The 23831-nt window shown below is 52.7% G+C and overlaps 1 protein-coding gene across 4 annotated transcripts in view; it reads right to left on the bottom strand.

The window, feature by feature from the left end:
• Positions 1–973: 973 nt before the first annotated feature.
• Positions 974–23831, bottom strand: part of LOC102453769 (uncharacterized) — a 34345-nt gene continuing 11487 nt past the window's right edge. For 3 of the 4 annotated variants that reach the window (XM_075924835.2, XM_075924839.2, XM_075924858.2), the window contains 8 exons: positions 20034–20185; positions 18854–18946; positions 16427–16561; positions 14993–15153; positions 10058–10173; positions 6403–6492; positions 4080–4200; positions 974–1876 (listed from right to left, as the gene is read on the bottom strand). In XM_075924835.2, coding sequence (XP_075780950.2) covers positions 1625–1876; positions 4080–4200; positions 6403–6492; positions 10058–10173; positions 14993–15153; positions 16427–16561; positions 18854–18946; positions 20034–20185 — 1120 coding nt within the window. In that variant the 3' untranslated portion in view covers positions 974–1624. The remainder of the gene's footprint in view (positions 1877–4079; positions 4201–6402; positions 6493–10057; positions 10174–14992; positions 15154–16426; positions 16562–18853; positions 18947–20033; positions 20186–23831) is intronic. The other variant, XM_075924847.2, reaches the window with a different exon arrangement.

The following is a 23831-nucleotide window of genomic DNA, read 5'->3' as shown; positions in this document are numbered from 1 at the left end:
TCTAGCTCTTTTTTTGAACCCTGTTAAAGTCCTAGTCCTCACCACATCCTATAGCAAGGAGTTCCACAGGTTGACTGTGCGCTGCATGAAGAAAAACTTCCTTTTGTTTGTTTTAAACCTGCTACCTCTCTGGAGATATTTAAGAACAGGTTAGATAGACATCTGTCAGGGATGGTGTAGACGGAGCTTGGTCCTGCCTTGAGGGCGGGGGGGGCTGGACTCAATGACCTCTCGAGGTCCCTTCCAGTCCTATGATAACCAGCTCCCGTTTGGGAGTGGGGGAAGGGATTTGGAATTGGCATGTTTCCCACATGATCCGAAGGCAGAGCCCCTCGGATGGTGATCAACCCCTACAACAGATACAGGAGTTGTGACAAAGTGGGGGCTTCGTCAGCGTTGGGCATGAATACAGCGAGTGCCTCAGTTTCTCTGTGCTCCCAGCAATATGCCTTCTGGCACAGGCTGGCTGGGAGTCGCCGCAGGAGAGTGTCTGGCTCCTTTGGAGGGGCAGTGAGGCTTCCTGAGGGCCCATCCGAGTGGGCTCACTGTGGGGGGGCATAGGATGGAGACTGAGGTCAGAGCCAGGAGGTGCTGGAGCCAGGGGGCTTGCGCTGGCAAGTGTGGGCCTGGCTGACCTTCACGCCGCCTGGTCTCCCCGCTGGGAGTGATGACGGTTACCAATCCACAGCTCGCTACACAACTGGTGGGGGGGGGGTACAGGCAGCAGAGGGCTGGGAAAGACTGACAACTCCTCTCCTCAGGGAGATGCCCTCCCGCTTCCTGCCACTGGCAAGGGAGAAAGGTGGCTTCTCTGCAGCCTGCTCCCCCGCAGCTTCTCCCGCCAGCAAGCCGCTGCTTCCCCACCGGCCAGAGTAGCTGTGACCAGACTATGGGCCCCCTGACTCCTACACCTGGGCTGCACGCCAGAGACGATCCACGGCCCAGTGAAAGGCCGAAGAGCAACAGAAGCGCCTCCAGGCACCGGGTAGAATTTATTTTACAGGGCAGTCATACAAGTTGCAGGCAGGCACAGCTAAACTTCCCGTCCAGCGCCTTCGGAAGAGCCAGCCCGCCGGGTTCTTTTTTCCTGTTGGGCGCTCGCCTCCCCTGGCCGGCACACAGCTCTGACGGAGCAGTGGGAGGAAGGATTTCTCCAGCTGCAACAAGATTCACTTCTGTCCTCTCTCCCCTCCTTGCTCTGCGGGTGGCCTAGCAGGCCACTTCCAGAGCAGCCCGCACACCAACATCTCTCTGCCGTCCTGGTCCTACTGTCAATCCACCCTTCAGCTCATGCAAACCCCGTTGCGGGGAGCTGGGCCGGGGTCCCCAGCACACAAGCACAGCTCTTTGCCTAATGTAGCCAGCACGTGGCCAGCCTTGGCTACAGGTCCGGCTTGCCATGGTGCCCTGCGTGGCTGCAGTGGACACACCGAGTGCTTAGCCACGTAGGGTCTGCAGACCATGTCCATTTTGCTGTGACAAAGAGGGCTGCATTCTGCTCCACGCCGCTGCAGCGGGCTCCGGCTGCTAGCTAGCTGCCGGCAGGACAGTGCACCTGGAAAAGGAGGCATTTAAGACATGGAGGAGCATCTCATTGCCTGGTACAGTGATTTCGGTCTTCTGCCTACACCTTTTGAGCTACTGGCCGCTCGGGCTGCATGTTGACCTCCACTAATCTGCAGGCTCGCAGCACCACGGCGAGCTGCAAACAAATGCCTTTCAGGATGTCGAGGAGGGGGTAAGCCAGGTTCCGGACGCTGCAAAGGACGTTCAACAGGAACAGTAGCAGGGGCTGCAGGATGCTGTTAAACACAGCCACCAAGAAGGGCTTCAGAGCGTGGTCTCCTACTGTGGTCAGCAGGCCGACCACCAGGCCCTGGAGGGAGAAGATGAAGGCTGGTTAGCTGACCACATTCACGAGACAGTAGTGGATCCTGGCTTAATGAGGAATCTGTGCAGGGCAGTCCACGCACATGGCCCTGCAAACAGAGCAGCCTCTGGGGCTATGGTCTCTGGGATCCAAGCTCAGAGGGGAGAGGGAGATCTGGGTGCTGAGAAGGGGGAAAGTAGCCAAAGGAGGTGGTGGCGGGGGAGCAGTAGAGAAATCTCCATTTCTCCGGATCACAGAAAACAGAGCAATCCAGTGGCACAGCCCAGCGGACACTGCCACAGGTATTCTAGAGGAGGGGCTGCCTGTCTGAGGGGGGAGATGAGAACTAGCTTCCCACCACAAGCCTGGGCTCAGCCCCTCAAACCAGATCGCCCCCAAAAGGGGCTGGCCAGGGCTTAGCCTCTGTTCTATACAGGGAAGTAAGCTGTGCACCCTGAAGGCCACTGGGCCCCCACTCACCCACATGCCTGCCCTATGGCTAATCATGCAAACCCAAAGGCCCATGCCCGCCCTTCTCTGAGGCCCCATCCCCTACTCACTCTGCCCCCACCTCCATCACTCGCTCACCTTCACCAGGCTGGGGCATAGAGGGGTTGAGGGATGCAGGGCCTGGGAGGGAGCTGGGGTGTGGGATCTGGAGGGGTTGTGGGGTGCAAGCTCTGGGAGGGAATTTGGGTACAGACGCTGGGCTGAGGTGCAGGTACAGGTCAGGGGGCAGTGTTTACCTCAAGTGACTCCCAAAAGCAACTGGCACACCCCTCCGGCAGCTGCTTCTAGGCAGGGGTCAGGGGGTCTCCGTGCGCCCCCACAGCTCCCAGCCAATAAGAGCTGCAGAGCTGGCGTTCAGGGCAGGGGCAGCTCTTGGAGGCCCTCCTTGCCCCCCCAAAGGCAAAGGCGGGCAGGAAGTAGGGGTGTTAAAAATCGAGTAATTAACTAATCGAATAGTCGATGCATTTTGGCATCAACTATTTGATTAGTCGATAGGGCGCTTCCACCTTTGAATTGTAGCAACAGCCCCAGGGCTGCTGCTACACTTCAAAGGTGAAAGCGTTGCGTGGAGCCTGGAGTTAGCTGGGGACTCCCCCAGTGACTCGGGCTCCGTGCGGTGCTGCCACTTTGAAACGCCGTGGGGAGCCGGGCATCAGGACACGTGGAGCCCAGGATCAGCTGGGGACTCCCCCGCTTCCCCCGGGCTCCCTGCAGTGCTGCTGCTTTGAAGCGCCGTGGGGAGCCTGGGGACACCCCACCTGGCCCCGGGCTGCATGTGGCGTTTCAAAACGGCAGCACTGTGTGGAGCCCGGAGTCTGGCCCCAGGCGACGCTGCCGCTTTCAAGTATGTTCTTGCTATTCCCCCCGCCTTGCTGCCGCTATCTGATGCAGGCAGCAGGGATCGGGGGAGCGACTAGTCGACTATCCTCTCAGCTATCTGATAAGCACTTGTCTATAGGATAGTCAACTAGTTGTTCACATCCCTAGCAGGAAGGCTGCTTTAGCCCTGCTGCGCTGCCAGGGGCGTTGGCTCCTGAACCCTTTTAAATTGCCTGGACCCCTGAGCAATTCCCCCCTTCCTCCCCAAGCAAGTCTACAAGGTTATTACATGGGGTTCGTGAGCTGTCAGCCTCCACCCCAAACCCCACGTTGCTTCCGGCATTTACAAGGTGTTAAATATATAAAAAGGGGGGTCATTCGTAAGAGGCTTGCTATGGAAAACGAGTCACCAGGAAAAACGTTTGAGAAGTACTGAGCTGAAGTCACTGCCCCTGGATTCCAGGCGCAGTAAATAACTGGATCTCTACGCAGTCCCTTCCTGTGGCCTTAGCAAAGGCCCAGTCCTAGGCAACGACCTCACTGGTTGGTTAAAGAGGATAGCAAAGGTCACTCTAACGGGTGCATTGCAAATACCAGGCTGACCATCAGGGTCCAGGCAGCCCTGGGCTCAGCCCGTCTGTAAGTATCCTGCTCAAATGCCTGTCAATGGTTTGTTCCTGCTTGCTAGTTAGGCATGTTCAGGGCAACTGTGTGACCACTGCTGGGGCTCTGGATGTAACAAAGGACGCATGGGTAAATCAGTGTCGGGCAATACCCTGCGTGGAGGGGGATCGTTCCACTGCTACCACCACGCTCCGAGCCACTGGGGTGCCACGCAAAGGGCATTCCCCCATGTCGCTCTGCAAAGGGCCCGACTCACCTGGAACACTGAGGTGCTGAGGAAGCGCACCAGCTCTAGAAGGAAAATGAGGACCACGTTCACCAAGATCCTCAGCAGGCCAAAGAATTCCCTCAGGTTTTGCTCAATCACCTTCTCCGAGCTGCCAAACGAGAGGAAACAGGTTCTCGCACAGGCAGGCCAGGCCAAGTGACACGCCAGGACCAACGTCTCTGGATAAAGTCCGGCTGCTTATTTCAGGATCTAACTTTAGGTCCCCAAAAGTCCAAGCTGCGGTCAGGAGCCCTGAGCACCCCCTCCCACACCCTGCTAGGCAGCAGCAAGAGCTGCCCAAAGGCCCAAACCAAGTCAGTGGACAGAGCCTGGAGTCTGATTCCCAACCCCTCCTCTAGCTACTAGCCACATGCCCCTTTACACCACAAAGCCAGCTCCCAGCCTCTCCCCTCCAGCTAAACGCGAGCAGGTTATTTAGGGTACGTCTGTAGTGCCCACGCGGCAGTGCTGTGACCTGCGCCGCAAGGCATGCAGGGATTGCTTCTCCCTGGGCCTCCACAGCACAGTGCCCTGCCAACCCAGGCAGCGAGAAGCCAGCGCTCCGATCTAGGTAAGGCTTTGTCTACTCTGTCACTTTCAGTGCTATGTCAGTCAGTCAGGGGTGTGAAACACTCCGCACAAGAAAAGTTTCCATGCTGAAAAGCGCCAGGAGAGACGGCGCTGGTTCGGGGTGGGGGGTTTTAATCGCCAGGAGCTCTGCCCTGGCGACAAAGTGACGGTGCTGCCCATGCCACAGTGCTGCGACGGGGGTATGCAGACACACCTGGAGTCTCTCATATGACCGCACAGAGTGCTGATTCATGCATCGCACAGATGGTGCCATTCTAGTAGCTCACAGGGCAAAGCCGTAGTCTCGAGGAAGCCCTACCACAGAGAAGTGCTCCCTAATGAAACAGCTCTGTCTGTCTGGATAGCTCGCTGATAGGCTTCACATATGAGACCCCTCGTACGAGACGCTGTTGTTTGCAGCGGTGGTAGAAATCTTAGCTACACAGCGTGATGTTTTCACAGCCCTCCCTTGCTCAAAGTAGGCACATTAATGGCTTCCCGGTTATGATTAACTGGAGGGGGAGGAGCAGCACCCCCCCTCCCCTGAGGCAAGGGCTGCTCCACTCTAACGGGTCCCACTAAATGTTGGGGGCGCTCCAGCCTGCCCACCCCACTGCATTGGTTAACCTGTTCAACGTTTAGTTTACTGTAACATTTAAGCAGTTAACTACAGCTCCAGTTCAACCCTTCTGTTCATTAGTTGTTCTCCGACAGCAATGGCCAGAGCAGGATTTCTCTGTCATTCAACCAGCGACTGAGAGATTCACCTTCGCTGGTGCAAACCGATTAGTTCCTTTACATCCAAAAAAGGAAGAAGAGGCCGTGGAGGCTGCTAGCTCAGGGCACTGATCATGAAGACTTTCTGCTCCAGGGAGCCAGCGTTGCTGCCCTTTGCCGGAAGCTCAATGGCTACCAATGTGCGCTCAGGTTGGAGACCCCATTACACATGGCCTCACGTTCGGTCGTCTGAGAGAGAGGCTGGACTGCAGTCGTGCTGTACTGAGCTAGCTCGCACTGGGGTTACTGCTCTTGTCCTAGCAGTGATCTCTGCAACAGCCGAGAAATGTCGGGCTGGAAGGGACCCGGGGAAGCCTCCTGCATTGAAGCAGAATCATGGAACCGTGCCAGGTGCTTGTCTAGCTGGTTCTTAAAACCCTCCAGTGCCGGAGATTCCACATCTCCCTTGGAAGCTATTCCAGAGCTTAGCTACCCTGAGACTCAGAGAGATTTCCTCATCTCTGACGTAAACCGGCCTGGCTGCAGATTACACCCATTACTTCTGCTCCTGCCTTCTGCTGATCCCCATCCACTTTATACCAGCCCTCAGCACAGCTGGAGGCTGCTCTTGGGACCCCCCTCAGCACCTTGTCTCCAGACTAAACATGCCCAATTTTTAAGCTTTCCTCATAGGACCAGTGTGCCAAATCTTTGATCATTTTTGTTGCCCTCCTCTGGACTCTAACTTGTCCACATCTTCCTTCACGGGCTGCACCAAGAGCTGGACACGGCTCAGCCGAACAACCTCCTGTGTCTCATCCCCATTTCCCTACATTTCCAGGTAGAGCTGAGGTCGGTGGGAAGGGGCTGTAGATGAACACACCCTCGCATGGCTACGGCTTTCATCAGACCAAAGAAGGGCAGTTTTCAGAGCCAGTTAACCTTTTTCATTCATTTTGGACAACAAAATAAATCATGTGAGATCGCTGCAGGCGGGGACCATGGGACAGCAAATGCTGGTTACCTTTTGGCTAACTTCATCATGTAGGCTCTCTCGGGATCTTTCTTAGGCTGGTAATAACGTCTGTTTCCATAGTCAAAGCAGTACACGCAGCTGAAAGAGCCAGCATGGAGACAGTGAACACCCACAGCATGCAGCTGGCTTTCCCAGGAACAGCAGGACGACTTCCGACACTCAGAGCTGTCAGAATAGGTAGCCCAGAGGCTCCAAGGCCACCATTCCCTGCAAACAACTTGGCGCATTCGCTTTGGGTGGACTGGTGGGAAATTCCATTGATTTGAAACAGCAGAAGCTCTGTACAGGCCCTATAAAGACGGCTGCAGACAATGCTGTTAGCGGAGGTGAGGGCGCCTTTTAATGGCACAACAGAGAAGTGCATTAGCAAGGCCAGTGCAGAGGATTTTTGGGCCAAACGGTTTTTCAGAGCAGCAGTAACAAACATCTACTTAAATGGTGATTCTCTGAAAGTGAGCTGGGGAAAACATTTCATGTTCATTGTCCCTCAGTGACTCAACAAGTGCATTCAGCTTGCAAGTAAAGATGTTTCCCGCCCACACCCTCCCTGCAACTTACAGCTGTGCAAAGTCCCCTGATATCAGAGTGTCAAGCTGGGCTCTTTCCATCTCGTGTGTCCCCACTACCCACAGCTCTGCGGGCCCAGTTATGCTCCCACTGACATCTGTGCCATCTGGCTGCTCGTATAGTTGTGACTTCCTGGAACTTAGCAAACCGTTCTGCTGCTCGCCACCAAGAAGGAAAGCACAGCTTACTCTTCCTTGGCGTGGAGGCACTGCGGACCTAGCGAGAGTAAAAAGCACCACCGAACAGTGCAATGACACCCCTCACTCCACAAAAGCAGCAGCCCTGCAGGGTAACACATTATTGCTTTTCAGAGGAGAACCCCACTTTTCGTCACCTTTCTGCACGCTGGAGGGGGTCTAAGTTTGGCAATACTGGCCTTAGTTGAAAAATACAAAGGGAAGGATTATTGCCAATTGGATGAGACATGAAAGGTGCTGGAGGTCAAATTTCTGGCCACCCCTTTCTTAGACAGTGCTGTGCTCACCAGGGCAGCTCTTTAACAGAGAACAGCAACTGGTTAGAGCAGGAAATGGAAAGTAAAAACTTTCCAGGGTGAAATTAGAGGGCTGCTCTACCCTACAGAGTTTGGTCAGCTTACCCACATTTTCAGGCTGTGAAAAACAGCACATCCTGTGTGGTGTAATTAAGCCAACCTACGCCATGCTACAGACACTGCTAGGTTGGCAGAATTCTTCCATCCATCTAGCTACCGCCTCTGGGAAGGTGGATCTACTACGAGGGAGGAAAAATCCCCTCCCATTGCTGTATTGCAGCACTCGGCAATCTTTGGCAGGCAACCCGTCAGAGTAAGCTGATGGCGGGCCAGGAGACATTTTATTTGTTCGCTGTCCGTGGGCACAGCCCTCTGCAGCTTCCAGTGGCCCTGGTTCACTGATCCTGGCCGATGGGAGCTGCAGGAAGCGGTTCGTGGCCCACTAGCACATTACTCTGATGTGGGTTGCTGACCCATACTGTAAGGAGTATTGTAAGTGCCGATACAGAACCCCTGTCCCATGTCTATTGTGGACATATCCCTAAGTAGGAAAACCATGGTAATCCAAGTTAGGGTTTGGCTGGACCACAGGGTTAATAACCATTACTGCAAGAAATTCTAGCCAGTTTGACAGACAAGCTGTGACAGGAACATCCCGGGCATCTGTCTGTGCGCACTTATGAATTCCAGTTGGATTTTCTATTATGGGGCTATTTGCTGCATCAGAGCTCACGTTAAAAGGCAGAGGAGCGGGCATCTCCTTTAATGGGACACATTTTAAAGACCATCAACAGTGAAAGAACTTGTCCTAGCAGGTATCAGAAGGGTACATGTGTAGTCTGTATCCATTTGGGCATCAGCTTTTGAAATCTGCGTCTTTAAGGTGTCATAAGACAACTCCTTGTTTTTGCCACAGCAGGACAATGGAGGCGCCTTGAAAGGAGTATTGATTTGCTAATGACTTACCAGATCCACGCATTCTGAATCCAGGGGTGCAGGGAGGTAAACTTAACACAGCTGGGGCTCACTGCGGTTCATGACCAAACCCCTGTTTTAAGACAGGGCGTGGCAGAGGGAGCCCAGAAGCAGAAGAATGGGCAACAGGAGGGGAGTGCAGAAGAATCTGGGATTCCTTGAAAGACACTGTGTAAAGCCCTAAGGGCTCAGGAAGAGTGAAGAAACTGAGGCAGGTTCTTGCATGCAGGTATCTGTTGTTTCTCATGGATCCATATTTCTCTTGAACACTCTAATGAAATGCAAAGTGGGGTGTGTTTTGCAACTCCTTTGCAGTGCCTGTGTGTTACTTGCTTAAGGCATGTCTACACTGCAAAATTAAATCAACTTCAGTTTGGCTGACCTACCGCTACGGCCAAATCAGCACACTCTGCACTCCTGTTGGTGGTGCACGTCCTCACTGGGAGCGTTTGCACCCAGGTAAGTGGCACATTGCGGGGTGCTGACAGGCAATGCCTCCACGGACACTGTGGCGAGCTAACTACGTTGTCCTAGGTGCTATGTCTCACACAGAGGTGGCATGATTAGGTCAGCGTGGTGGTGGGCGACTTACATTGGCAGGACCAATGTTACTGTGTAGACACTTACAAAGCTTGGTTGGTGCAAGCTGCCTTACTCTGACCTAACTGTAGTGTAGCCCAGGCCTCAGACTCCACGTGGTCCCTTGACAGAGAAGCCACAAACCTCAGCCACGGTGGAACTCTGGGAGCAAGCCGCTGCTACTGGGGAGTTTGGGGAGGGCAGTGCCAACCTCAGGGCCCAGGGACCCACCCTGCCAAAAGGGGGGTAAGACCTGTAGTGATACCTAGAGGCCCAAAGCCCGAGACAGCACCTACATTTCATCCAGCCCTTGCAAGCCAAGAGCCTGCGGGACCAAGGTTTGGATGCAATTCCAGGAAGTCATCTAGGGGTGTAACACGACATTTAGGGTATGTCTACACTACCACCCTAGTTCGAACTAGGGTGGTTAATGTAGGCAACCGGAGTTGCAAATGAAGCCCGGGATTTGAATTTCCCGGGCTTCATTTGCATCTTGCCGGGCGCCGTCATTTTTAAATCCCCGCTGGTTCGGACTCCGTGCCCGCGGCTACACGTGGCACGGACTAGGCAGTTCGGATTAGGCTTCCTAGGTGTACCGGTAGTTCGGAATTCAAATTCAAATTCAAATCCCGGGCTTCATTTGCAACTCCGGTTGCCTACATTAACCACCCTAGTTCGAACTAGGGTGGTAGTGTAGACATACCCATAGTCAGGGCTTAAGCTGTGCACCATCCACAACACTGTGCTCCTCTCTCCTGTGAGGGAACGGGGCTTGGTTTCACTACACACTCTGCCTCAGTGACTACCTTGATTAGTTCGGGGAGATAAGAAAATCACATAGCAAGGGATGTTGCTGCAGTCACCAACATTCATCCCAGTCTAGAACTGGCTGTTAGATGTCTAGCTCCCAGTATTTAGGCATCAAAGTGCCCTGAGGAGAGGGGAATGGAGAACAAGACCACGTGAGAGGGAAACAATGGGTTAGAGACCTTTCCTAGCAGGAAGAAGAGAAACAAGCATTTCACTTACTGGTCATCTTTATAACTAACATCTTTGACAGTCCCCACTTTCGCCCCTTCCTCCATGGGACATTCAAGCTTTCTATACACTGGCTCCGAAGTGAATCCATAGTTAATCCAACCGAGCTGTCAAAGAGAAGAGCCAAGAGTATCCATAAAATGTGTAACGATTTCACTTGATCCAAACCCTAAGGACTGCTTTGAACACAGTTTCTGGAAAGAAAGTGTACTTTAGATTCCTGTGGTTTTGGATGGCTTTTCTCAGATAAACTCATTAGTTTGCTCTTGTTGAATAAGACACTCATGCTGTACATCTGTGGTCTCCAACCTTTTTAACCACAAGATCATTTTTTCAATGCATGTGCAATGTAAGATCTACCTCAAACCCAAACACCCTTGCCCCACTTCCTTCCCACCCCTGCTCCACCCCTTCTCTGACGCCTCGCCCTGCTCACTCCATCCTCACTCACTTGCACCAGGCTGGCCTAGGGGATTGGAGTGCAGGCTCTGGTCTTGGGCCAAGGGGTTTAGAATGTGGGAGGGGCTCTGGTCTTAGCCCAGGGTGGGGGATTGGGGTCCAGGTGGGTTTGCAAGGTGCAAGCTCTGGGAAGGACTTTGGGTGCAGAGGGATTCATGTCTGGGGCTAGGACAAGGGGTTCAGGAAGCAGGCTCTGTCTGGGCACCGTTTAAATGAGACGACTTCCGGGTGGTGGAGCAGAGGGGTTAAGGCAGACTTAGAATCATAGAACACTGGAACTGGAAGGGACCTCGAGAGGTCATCGAGTCCAGTCCCCTGCCCTCACGGCAGGACCCAGCACAGTCTAGACCATCTCTGAGAGATGTCTATCTAATCTGCTCTTAAATATCTCCAGAGATGGAGATACTCCTGCCCTGGCCCTACACCACTCCTGAAAACAGCTGGCATGTACAGCAATGGCTCCATGGTGCCATGTGCTGCCCCTCATCTTCAGGCACGGTTCCCGATTACTGATCACTGGGAGCTGCAGGGGCGGTCATGTGGAGACCCCCTGCTCTGCCTCTCTCAGGGGCTGCAGGGACACGCCAGCCACTTCCAGGAGAAGCCATCACCACGGGGATAATGACTCCAGCCAGGGCAGGTTCGGCACCTGAGAACTCACTGCTCAAAGAATTTAGGCGTAAGAGAGCAAGGAAAATGATGAAATGCACGGACCAGTCAACCCCCAAACTAACCCACGTTGCAAGCCGTAAAAGAACTAACAACCCCACACGTATGTGTTGGGTCGGGAGAGGAGGGAAGGGGGGGGGGGAAGAGAGAATGACAGACACGCACCGTGTGAGCAATTGACAGATTTCCATCGCTAAGCTCCCTCCACCCCCTTCTCTCTGTGTGGAGATAGGGTACAAAGGGGGGGAGAGAGGAGGGACACCTTGACATCAGCTCCCCCTTCTCCCTCCCACAGAAGGCTCCCGGGGGGGAGGGGCAGCTCCAAGGCAGAGGGCAGGAGCAGCAGGACAGTGGCGGGAGGGCAGCTGAAGTGCCTGCACTTGAGAGCTTCCTGGCCAAAGCAGTCAGGATCCCCACTCAGAGACTCCAAGATCTCCCGGTAGATCCCGATCGACTGGCTGGTGACCACTGCTGTACATGGTACTCTACAGAATTAGACAAAATAGGCCTGAAGTTCCCCTATAACGGACAGTGTGGATGCCGGCGCATGATGTCAGATGATGACATGTGAATTGCTCTCTTTTCCCTCCAGCACATTTTCCCCAGATGGGAAACTGCCAGATGGGAACTGGTCCGCAAGGGGAGCCAATTTAAAAACCAGAGGCAGCAGCGTGGGGTGGCAGCAACCCCATCCATGGGAGGGGCTGAGCTCCTAGACACAGCGTCAGCCAGAACTGAGCTGGGCTGTCTGCCCGCCTGGCTCCTAATACACTTTAAATGTACAGCCGCAGCAGGAGTAGGTCCTGGACCCAGTGCAAGCCAGGACTGTGCCGGGCTGCTGGCCAGCCTGCTAAAAATGTACTGGAAAGGGGGTAATGCGGGTATTCCATAGCACTGACCTATAAGCTTTTGCTTATCGGTTAATCGACTACACTATTACATCCCTAGTGCCTACCTACAGTGCCCATCATCAGAGCAACTGAGCATGGAATCAGGCTGCTCCAATGTGAGACCAGTTCTAGAGGAGCTGAGATCCACACCAGGAACGAGGGGCCTTGGCAGAGCAGGGCTGGGGTAGCTCGCTAGCATGTGCATGTGCGTGGGAGGGCGGGGGATGGCGGCACAAAAGCTGGGATCCAGCGTACTGCCTCATAGCTGGTTTGTCAGGGACGCGGTGAAGTACACAGGTAGGGTTTGACGGCAGAACAGCGTGGAGGCCCCAGTGTGGAGCCCACAGACCGCACTGGGCAAATCGCCTTGAACGTGCTCAGATGAGACTTTGGGGAGTAGAGGGCAGAAGCCCCGAACACAGACCCGTCACTTACCCTGAGCTCGCCAATCACTATCACAGCTTGGTCAGACCCTCTAGGCCGGGGGCACCAGCCAGTCGACGGGGATCTACTGGTCGATCTTGGAGCCTGTGACAGGTGATCGTGACTGGTTTGGCCAGGCGGCTCTCAAGGGCCGGCACTTCATCTGCCTGTCTCAGCACTGCTGTGCTGCTCCTGCCCTCTGCCTTGGAGCTGCCCCCCACCCCTGGGAGCCTCCTGCTTGCTGTGCAGGGCAGGGGAAGGATGGAGGGGGCTGATGTCAGGGTGCCCTTCCCCCCACCCTGTATCCCATCTCCACAGAGCGGGGGTGGGGGGATGGAGGAGTTTGCTGGCTGCTTTTGGCAGTGGTGCAGGCCCAGAGCAGGGGAGAGCCTTCCTGAGCCCTATTACCCAGAAGCCACCTGTGGTAAGCGATGCCCAGCTGGAGCTTGCATTCCGAACCCCGGCCCCAGTCATGAACCCCTCCTGCACCCCAAACCCTTGCCCTAGCCCTGAGTCCCTCCCGCACCCAATCTCCCTCCTAGAGCCTGCACCCTTCTGCACTTCAGCTCCGTGCCCCAGGCTTAGCTAAGAACCCCTCCCACACTCCAAAACCTTTAGCCCAAGGTCAGCGTCCGCATCACCCTCCCCTGCAGCCCAGCCCTCTGCCCCCAGCCTGATAAAAGTCAGTGAGGGTGAGGGAGAGAGGGAGGGAAGAAGAAAGGAGTGAGTGGGGCGGGGCAAGGTTGTTTGGGTTTGAGGCAGATCCTGGATTGCACTTAAATTCAAAAAGTGATTTCATGCTTTAAAAGGCTGGAGCCCCCTGCTCTAGGAGTCCTCTCAGCTGAAAGTGTTCCAGACACACAAAATACTGGAGTTTTCAGAAGTCAAGTGACTTCAAGTGAGCTGGGAGAAAACGGTGCTGCGATCCCATGAAACATACAGCTTTTAGACAGAAAGGAGATCTTAGCTACAGCAGAGAATCCGCCAGGGTTTCCAGGCCAACCTCAGACACACGTAGAAGGTAATCAAGTGGTTAATCCTCTTCCTAAGGGGAACTTTATTAACTAAGCAGACACTTCCGGAATGCAAAGCTCTTCAAAATCCCCTTCAGAAACGAAAGCCAAACTCTAACTTCTGTTCCTTTAGCACACCAGAGGTCCTGGGCTGCGAGCAACACTTCAATTTGGGCAGAGCAAGTGAACCGAAGTAAGCAGAACAAATGACACAAGGATCACAGCCCCTCTCTGGAGGCTCCCACATTTTCTCACAGGGAAGCACTTTCGTATTAGGGCTAGAGAGGAACTTCTGTGGGGACAGGACAAGTCCCGGGCTGCTTAATGGCACCGAAGGGTGGTCGCACTCAGAAAAGTACCTTCCACTGAAAGTTCTTGGTACAGCACCCAGCCGAACTGACCTGAGCCCCTGGGCTTTACTGTAAACCAGGCAATAAAGAACAACACCATGAAATAATAATCCGCACTGCACTCTTCTCTAGCCCCTGGAAAAAATGCCCGACTGTGAGAGATGAAGAGCTCCCTCGATGTACCTTAGCCAAATGAGAGCAATAGGGAGATGGATTCCCGCCCACCTCCCAGTTGTTTGCTGGGTTACCAGTGAGGCTACAAAGAGCAGAAGACGTTCAGTGCTTAGCTAGGGTTTCTAGCACTAGCTTTTGGGGAGAAAATAAAAAAATCCTCTATTGGCTTGTAAACAACACACACTGGCTCCTCCCTCACAGCATGAGGCCTGCACAGCACTTACCCCTCCAGATCCTTCTGCAGCAGGGGACTCTCCTTCTGAGGACTGGCTTGTGATCACAGCCAAGTTTACACCAAACATGCCCTGCTCTGCTTTCCGTCACACTTGTCACTCCAGCCGCCCACTGCTTCCATTACAGGGATGGAAGCACAAAAGCAGAAGAGCCACACACAGAACACACGAGGTTCCTAGACAATTCCCTCAGGCCACTTGCAGAGGCCATGAAGCAGCTGCACAGGACGCAGACGTGCTTTCAGGCTTGAGAGAAGAGTCTCCCGAGGCTTTTTGGACGAGTTAAGTGTTCACCAACTGGGCTACAAGGCCACTTGACGCCTCAGAGATGTTTAGCTGCTGTTGCAGGAGACCAATGTGAGAACCACTGAACTCTACACACCACAGCTCTCCAGGCTAGCTGGCTGTGAGGAGCAGTGCCTCAAGAGGCATTTTAAGGTACCGTTTCAAAACCAATTACACTAGCACGGGCCAAGTCTATAGATCCCTGCAGCTAGTCTGTGTACTGCATTATGGATAGACGCATATAGCTAGGCAGCCCTGGCCAGTCTGGCAGTAAGACAGATAGTGGCTAGGCACAGCATGGCACAGGGAGGTGGCCTCAGACATACAAATCGAAATAGGACTCAGCAGTGCCCCGTGCTGTACTGAACTGGGAACTGCCACGTGACGCTACCCCAGGCCTCCATGCAAGCGGGTACAGAGGGACCATTACCTCTTTCAGTTCCTCTTCACGCGCCACTTCACACCCCTCAGCCCATTTCCTTCCTGCTCCTCCCAGTGGAGGGGGAGAGTTCCTCTTCTCAAGCCCAGAGCTGTTCTTGTTCCCTCCGCCATCGGGGAAGCAGGGAGGCTGGGTCTGGTCTGCAGAGGGCTCTAGACAAAAGAGCAACAAAGGAATGTTAGTCAGACGCTGCCGCCAATGCAGTCTGGGCTCCAGCCTTTCAGCTCTCTTTCTCTTTGGAAAAAGAAACGCGGAAAAGGCAGCAGCGTCCCCTGAGCAACAGCTGGCTGGCTCAGGAATCGGCTTTCACAGAGCTGGGAGCTCAGCCAGCCTCCCATTCCACCAGGACCAGGCTGGTCACTCCACGTTTCCTTTGGCATCACCACAATCTATCCGCTACTGCCTGTGGGCACGGGGTGCCTGAGACCACATGCCCACTGGCTGGCCACAGTATGTGAAATCACACTGCCCACCTGCTGCATACTGCTCATGTCTCTAGCTACATAGCGCACTTCCGGCCCGTCAGCCGTACAAACACAGGCCTCTCACCCCAGAGGCAAAACCACTCTCTAGCTGGTGATGGCAGGTTGCTTCCTGCTTCTTTTTGCACCATCATTTGAATCGAGCCTGCAGCTTCTCCAGCCCCTTTGCTCTTCCTTCATCTTCCATGTGAACTCCCTGCCCTCGTGCCCCAGCAGTAACGAACTTGGTTCAAATCCCTCCTCAGCACTCCCTTCTAGCAAGACTAACCTATGCAATGCATGCTGGCACTCACCTTGTGCAGTATGTCCAGCCACAGAGAAGAGACAGAACTGGGCTGGGAACAGTACGAAGGGGACTCTTCACTGAGGTAGCTGGACACAGGCAGACTCTGTGGTTCCCCCTGACTTCAGCATCCAGACTGTGTGACACAGTTTGTGCTGCTGGGTGTCATCACAGCCCTCCTGAGAGCCTGGCCTGGACCAGGCAGTCATGCAAAGACCTGCTGTCTGTTCTAGTGGCATCCAAAAATCCTGTCACCCAAGGCCTCTCGCGGCTGACTTGTTTTGTCTGTAAGCAATTTGGGGCATTTTGCATGGCACCTGCTGCAGGCACATAAACATCTTTGCAGCACGTCAGCATGTAAAACAGTCTCCCAACACAGAGCGGCAGCCTACCATTTGCAGTCAGGTGCTGCTGATAACGTGCTAGGAGCTGTCCAGACCCACACTGCCTGCCTGAAGAACTTATGACCTGGCACTTATAAAGCTAGGCCAGCATCATCAATCCCATTTTACAGGTCAGGCAAATGAGGCAGAGCACACAGAGAGTCAGCAGCTGAGTCATGAATAGAGCCCCAGGCCCATACAATTACAAACAGATGCAGTTAGCACCAGCACACAGCCTTCTCCCACCCAGCGACTGTGCCTTATCCGTGCGACTTACCTTCCGTTTGTGTGCTCTTGGCAAGGGACTGCATCTGCCTCTGACTAATTATCTCAGATGGAGCTTTTGAGTTGTCCCTCTGCTCTCTCTTGTCACTTGATGCTACAGCCAGCTTAGCCACTGGCGGTGGATCTCCTGTGGAAAGTTAGCAGTATAGGCTCTCTTTTGAAAGAGGCACTAATGAGGCATGAAAACTGACTGGATAAGAAAGGAATCAGTGGACAGGATTCAGTCCTAGCTCTGTCAGGGATAAGATCCCCCCACCAAGCCACACTCCCCATGCAGGGATGGTATCAGACTGGAAACCAATCATCTTTTACTGTTAGGTGATTACTAGTCAGACAATATTAGACTGCAGCTGTTCACTCCTTGTTCTAGAGCAGGGGTGGGCAATTATTTTAGACGGGGGGCCACTTCACTAATTTTTTAAGTGGCCTCAGGCCGCCCAGAAGGGGAGGGGCCAGGATACTTCCTGCTCCCCCTCCCAAAGACCCTGATTGGCATGGGGGTGGGGGAGCACATGAAGCCTTTGCCCTCATGCTCCCCCCCAGCCTAGAGAGAACTGCCAGCTGTTCCGAACAACTGGCAGCTCCCTCTAGGCACCCGCCACCTTGCAGGGCAGGAGGAGAATTCGAGAGCTTCCTCCCACCCCCCAGGCCAATCAGGGTCTGGGGGCAGGAGGAGCACACAAAGTCTCTTGCTCCCTGCCCCCGCCCTACAAGGGGTGCCCGGTGCTTGCAGGGCAGGAGCAGGACCAGGGAGCGAGAGATTTCACTCCCCTCCTGCTCCCAGGCCCTGATTGGCCTGGGGATGGGGGAGTGGCTGGATCCACCCACTTGGCGGGCCAGATCCGGCTCGCGGAGGCCCCTTTGCCCATCCTGTTCTAGTGCCAGGTACCACCATAAGCCATTCCCCTCACTCTCTAGGAGAAATTCAACTGTCCGGTACTTTTAGAATTGTATTTCCATCCCCACCCCTTAGGCATGGCCCAGGAAAGTTGGACACATCTAGTCCTCACAGCTTTTCCTCACACATCAATCCCTCCAGCCCTGTCTCCAGTTTCTCTGTACTCTGAATGGCCTCTATCTGATCTGTGCATCTTTCTGGGACTGAGTGGTGCTCACAGAGGAAGAGGGACAGCTGTACATTTCTCCTGGATGCTCTGGCAATGGGCACTGGCAGCATTCACAAATTAAGCCCCCCGCCTTTTCTGACCCCTCTTCCTTTATTAATTAAGCCCCCCACCTTTTCTGACCCCTCTTCACAGCCCATGCTTGAGACCTGGGAAAGGGTCAGCACACAGTCATTTGGAAACTGAGAAGCAGCCAGGATACCAAGTGGCCAGTTCACTGTATCTGCCGTTCAGCATCAATCTCAACTTCTACATGATTTTTAAACTCAGGCAGGATGGTCGTTGCTAGCTTGTCTCTGTCCAGGGACAATTCCTGAGTCCACTGTTTCGGACAATGCGGAAATGCAGTTTCCCTATGTGGTCTTATTCATACCTTACCAACGCTAGGCACATTTCAAAGCGGCCTAGTTGCTTGCAGAAGAACACACTTACTACTCCGCTCTAAATGCACCCCTTGGCTGTGTCTACATTGGCACGATCTTGCGCCAAAGCAGCCGCTTTTGCGCAAAAACATGCTGCCTGTCTACACTGGCAGGGAGTTCTTGCACAAGAACACTGACGTTCTAGTGTGTGAAATCAGTGCTTCTTGCGCAAGAACTATGATGCTCCCGCTCAGGAATAAGCCCTCGTGCGCAACTGTTCTTGTGCAAGAGGCCAGTGTAGATAGGCAACATGAATTCCTTGCGCAAGAAAGCCCGATGGCTAAAATGGCCATCAGAGCTTTCTTGCGCAAGAGAGCGTCTACACTGGCACGGATGCTTTTGCGCAAAACCACATGCCAGTGTGGATGCTCTCTTGCACCAATACTTTTAACAGAAAATCTTTTCCGTAAAAAGTATTTGCGCAAAATCATGCCAGTGTAGATGCAGCCCTCTTGTTCCAGCTTGGAAGTTTGATAATCTCCAATTTTAACACCAAGGAGTCCTGTGGCACCTTAAAGACTAACAGATTTGTTTGGGCATAAGCTTTTGTTGGCAAAAATCCACTTCAGCTGTCAGAGGCATCTGATGAAGTGGGTCTTTGCCTGTAAAAGCTCATGCACAAATAAATGTTAGTCTTTAAGGTGCCAAAGGACTCGTTGTTGTTTTTGCGCATACAGACTAACAGGGCCATCCCTCTGATAATTTTAACAAGTTTCCGCAAGAGAATCCAGCATACTGAAAGCTCCTGTACAGAAAAGCAGACCTGGAATATTTTTACCCAGTACAGAGGTTCTGGTTCTTGGAGCAGGTCTTCAGGCAGAACCATCCCTTAGATCGTCAGGCATCTGGGTGGGTATCCGTGTGTTTATTTACCTTGGGCATGTTCTGTTGAGCTGGGCTGGTAAACAAAGGCTCTCGGATTCTTCACGGGATGTGGGTGAGCTTTAGCATCTTTGAGGTCTTGATCTAAGAGAAATGAAGGAAAACAGGCACAAGAAGCAAACCATAAAGCGCAGGCACTCAAAGGCCACAGAGATGGTCAGAGTAAAGGGTTTTGAATAGAACAGAATCATATTTTTCTAAATCAAGGAGTTATGCCAGTCCCGGGCTCCCCAAGCACACAGCTCTTCTATGGTCCATGGCCCTTCTGTTCTTCCATCCCTATGCTGCTCTACCAATCTATCCCACCACTCCTGAGCCCTTAGCTAGAACATCCTCTACTGTTTGACGGCTGGGATTCTACTCAGACCCAGTACACTGGACAGTTGGACTGAAATGTGCTAATCTCATGCGATGTGTGGGAAGGTGATTACCAAGTGGGAATATGCTGGAGGCTGAAATCAGCACAGTATAAAACAGCACTGAAGGCAGGGGGCTTGTGTGTGTCTCTGATGCAGAAGTCATCTGTAAGTGCCAATTATTCAAATGTGCTCTGTGCTAGCCCATCAGATTGGCGGGGAGCTGGCCAAATTCATGGATATACAATTTGTATATTATTTTTTAAACTGTCTCCATACAAATACGAGCTCTTTTAACACTGGCTTCAAGCAGAGGGGCTTTCGGGGAAGGAGAGCGCCCTACAGGCCATGGCTGACAGAATCACAGTACTTTGCTCTGCTGCACCCTCTGTGGGAAGCAAGGTGCAGGACTGATGGCCTCACAAGGTATGTCGACACTGGAGCCATGGAGGGAGTTGCTGGCACTGGCAGACATCCCTGTGCCAGCTGTGATGCACTAGTTGAAGTACCATGCCAGGAGCATGAAGGGCTAGCCAGCTGAATGTGTACACAGGGCTTCAGACGGGCAGTTAGCTCCAGCTCCACCATACGTTCAGAGTCCCTGCCAGCTCTTCCGCTTCCCCTCTCAAATACGCTGCACTGGGAAGACAACGCCAAGTGACTACAGCACAAGTGACCGGTTTTCCAGGCCAGTCAGAATACAAGCCAGTAATGACAACCTGCCCTCGCAGCTGGCAGATGGCCTCTGATAGTCTCAAACAGGCCCTCAACGGCACCCTAGCACCTCATCTTCAGGATACTTCTGAGGACGTTACCTATCAGAGTTCCCTCAAAATCCTCAAACAGAGGGTTCTTCTGGTCCACTTGTCCGCTTGCCACCTTTCTCCTCGGTGCCTGATGATGGATCTCGCCCTCAGCAGGGGCTCTGGACACTTGGGAGTGGGTGAAAGCAATATTCGTCCATGAACTGTAGAGATGAAAGGTCTAATGAGGAAAATAAAGGGCCACATGCATGCAGAGGATGTCTTCCCCCCACCTCCCGGGGTTAAAATCCAAGCCTAAGCTATTTGTGATGTCTGCAAGCCAGTCAGGAAACCTGTGATCTCCTTACTGTGTTTTGCACAGATTAAGAAGATATTTGAACTGGAAAGGAGGGGGAGGGAATCAACTATCTGGATTTTGTGGCCATGTAAAAAAATCTAAGACTGTTGGCCATGTACTGATAATTTGGAACACAAGCATCTGATGATCCTTCAAAGAGAAGCTTTCTCTATTTGGTGCTGTGATGCTGTCGTCCAACCCACATACTGACTGAGTGCTAGTTTGCCATGAAACATTTCATATATCTTATGGTGCAGTCCTTGCACCATCTCCAGCTGATCCCCACTCAGCCCCTTGAAAAAGGCTGGGTTTATGGCTCTGTCGGTTCCCACAGCTCCCCAGAGGAGAACTGTTGTGATAACTGGACCTTCACACTTACCCTAATTGTGAGTTCTATGGTAAAAAGGTTAATGAACATTTACAGAGTGGGTAAGAAAATGGAGGAACTAGAATGCCTGATGCAGGAAGTGAAACCAGTTACTACAGGGATATCAGAAATAGGGATGTTAAATATCGGTTAACTGAATAGTCGAGTAACCTCATGAATTCTTATTGGTTACTTAACTATTCTATAATACCCGGGGGCAGGGCTGGCAGCCAGTGAACTCCGGCCTCATTCCTGAGGGGCCCCCTGCCACTCTGCACTGCAGCCTCTGGATCAGAGACAGCAGTGCGGGTGCCAAACAGGAGCTGGTCCGCCAGGGGAGCCAGTTTAAAAACCAGCTCCCCTTGTGGACTGGCTACCTGTCGCCCGGTGCTGCTGCCTCTGATAAAGAGGCAGTAGTGGGGGGTGGCAGCAGCCCCTGTCTAGTGGACATCTGAGCTCCCGGACCCGGCCCATGCAGCTCCTAATACACTTCAAATGTAGAGCCATAGCAGGGGTAGGTCCTGGACCAAGCATGAGCCAGGACTGAGCCGGACTGCCTGCCTGCCGGCTCCTAATACATTTTAAATGCAGAGCTGCAGCGGGGTAGGTCCCAGACCCGTCACAAGCCAGGAGTGAGCTGGGCTCCTGGCCAGCTTGCTAAGAAAACTACTTGGGGGATGGGGCGGGAGTGCATGTAGTCTACAGCATTAACCTATACGCTTTTGCTTATCAGTTAATCGGTTAATTGACCACACTATTACATCCCTAATCAAAAACATGGTGGAATGTAGTCACAATGGAAGGACATGGAAGGCCATGTGCTGATCAGGAAAGACAGAAATAAAGATAAAGGTGGCAGAGTGACAGGGCATATTAATGATAAGGAGAACTGTAAAAAAATTAGAAGTGATGGAATGATAAGAGTCTATTTGGCTCAAAGTCACTTTAGTAAACAAAGCTACCAGTGGCTCCTGGGATACTGCTGGGGGGATGCTACAGACCGCCAGGATCTAAAAGACACCTTGTTAATATTTTAATGAAATAAATACTATCGGGAATTGTGTGATTGTGGGAGACTAATTTCCCAGAAACAGACTGGAGGACCAGTGTTACTAATTGCAGTAGGGCCCAGATTTTCCTGGATGCGAGAGCTGACAGATGTCTTCACCGATCAGTGATCCAAACAAGAGGTGATCCCATTTTGGATTTGGTATTGTTGAGTAGTGAGGACCTCCCAGAAGAACTAGGTGTAGGGGACAACCCTGGTTCGAGTGAGCATGAGCCAATTCAGTTTAAGGTAAATGGAAGGATAAACAGCTGCATCTAGGGTCCTTGATTGCAAAGGGGTAAATTAAAAAAAAAAAGGGAATTAGTTCAGGAAGTGGACTGGACTGAGGATCTCAAAGATCTGAATGTGGAGGCGGACTGGAATTACTTTAAGTCAAGGGTGGAAAACCTCAGGCTTGGGGGCTGCATGTGGTCCCCAGCTTGTTTGGATCCATCCCCTGAGGTTCAGGGCTCCCCTCAAGTACTGGGGAGCCCACAATGGTGCCCCCGCCAAGGCCCCCCAAGGCTCTGCTGTGTAAGGAAAATATGGGGAGTATCTTTCTCCTTCTCAGTCAGGGGCCACGTCAGTGAAGGTTTTTTCCCCCCTGTTTCTCACTTGTGTGTGGCTCCCCCCTGACAGATCTGTCTGTGGTCAGTGGTCCCTGACCCAAAAAAGATTTTCCACTCCTGCTTTAAGTCAAAGTTGCAGAAACTCTGCCGGCATCCCACGCAAGGGGAAGCAATTGTAGGGAAGGACTGCAGTCCAAGCATCTCAAACTGGTGATTAAGAGAAAGCAGAAAGCCTACAAGGAATGGAAGATGGGAGGCGTCAACAAACAATGCTACTTTTTGGAGGTCAGAAAGCACTGGCGCCGACTCCGAGGGGTTCCCACCAGCCACCCACTGAACAACTATTTGGAGGACTCCGCCAATCTGCTTCTCTCCCTCCCAGCACCTCCTGCCTGAACCCAATCAGCTGTTCAAAGACAGGCAGGAAGGAGATGAGGAGCAGGAGTGGGAAAACATAGAGCAAAGGTGGGCTGAGCCTAGGGAGGAGGTGAGGCAGGTGTGGGAAGGGTGTGGAGTGTGGGCAGGAAGATGCAGAGCAAGGGTGGGGCCTCAGGGCAGAGAATGGGTAGAGCACTCCTGGAGAACACTGAAAGTCGGCCCCTCTGTCAAAAAGTGTAGGGGTGAAGTGAGAACTGCCAAAGGCCAAATAGTCGGACCTTGCAAAGAAAATTAAAACCAATAGCAAAAGGTCGTACACTAGAGCTAAATAAATAAAAAGAAAACAAGGAAAGAAGTGGGACCACTGAGGATGGGGTGGAGATTAAAGGCAATCTAGGCCTGGTCCAACATGTAAACAAATATTTTGCCTTAGCTTTCAGTAAGGCTGATGAAAAGCTCAGGCTGTGTCTAGACTACAGTGGCCATTTTTTGAGAAAGAAAAAAAAAATTCACCTGCATCTAGACTGTCACTGCGTTCTTTCGAAATTAAATTGAAAGAACATGGAGGTTTTTTTGACAGCGGTTAGGAGCGGTCTGAGGCCGGCTGCAGCAGCTGGCACCCTAGGCGGGGTGGCACAATTGGTGCCCCTACCTGCACGGCTGTCGATGGTTGTGACGTCATCATGGGGCGCCCGGGCCAGCGGCACCCTAGGCAGCTGCCTAGCTCGCCTAGGCTCACGGGCCACCCCTGACAGTGGTAAACCTCATTTTATGAGGAAGAATGCCTTTTTTCGAAAGAGCTCTTTCAAGAAAAGGTGTTCTTGAACGCAAACAGGGCTTTTTCGAAAGAGAACATCCAGATTGCCTAGGTGCTCACTTTCGAAAAAGCGGATCGCTTTTTCCAAAAAAGTTGTGGCTGTCTAGATGATCTCTCTCAAAAGAAGCTTTTTCAAAAGATTCTTTCAAAAAAGTTCTTTTGAAAGAAGCGTGTAATCTAGATGTACCCTCAGCGGCAGAGCGCCTAAAGAGTCTAAGGACGTTTAATGACGTTTGTCATGGTACTAGGCAGGCTGAAATCGCCGTACACCAATCTCCAGCTCTGGTTTAAAACTACTTAATATTGGCCAGTCAGTGGGTCGTTTTAACACCT

The sequence above is a fragment of the Pelodiscus sinensis genome, chromosome 1 (genome assembly GCF_052426305.1).
Source record: "Pelodiscus sinensis isolate ZL-2025 chromosome 1, ASM5242630v1, whole genome shotgun sequence".
NCBI lineage: Eukaryota > Metazoa > Chordata > Testudines > Trionychidae > Pelodiscus > Pelodiscus sinensis.
Note: the sequence above shows the minus strand (reverse complement) of the source record. Positions and strands in the feature narration are given on the sequence as shown.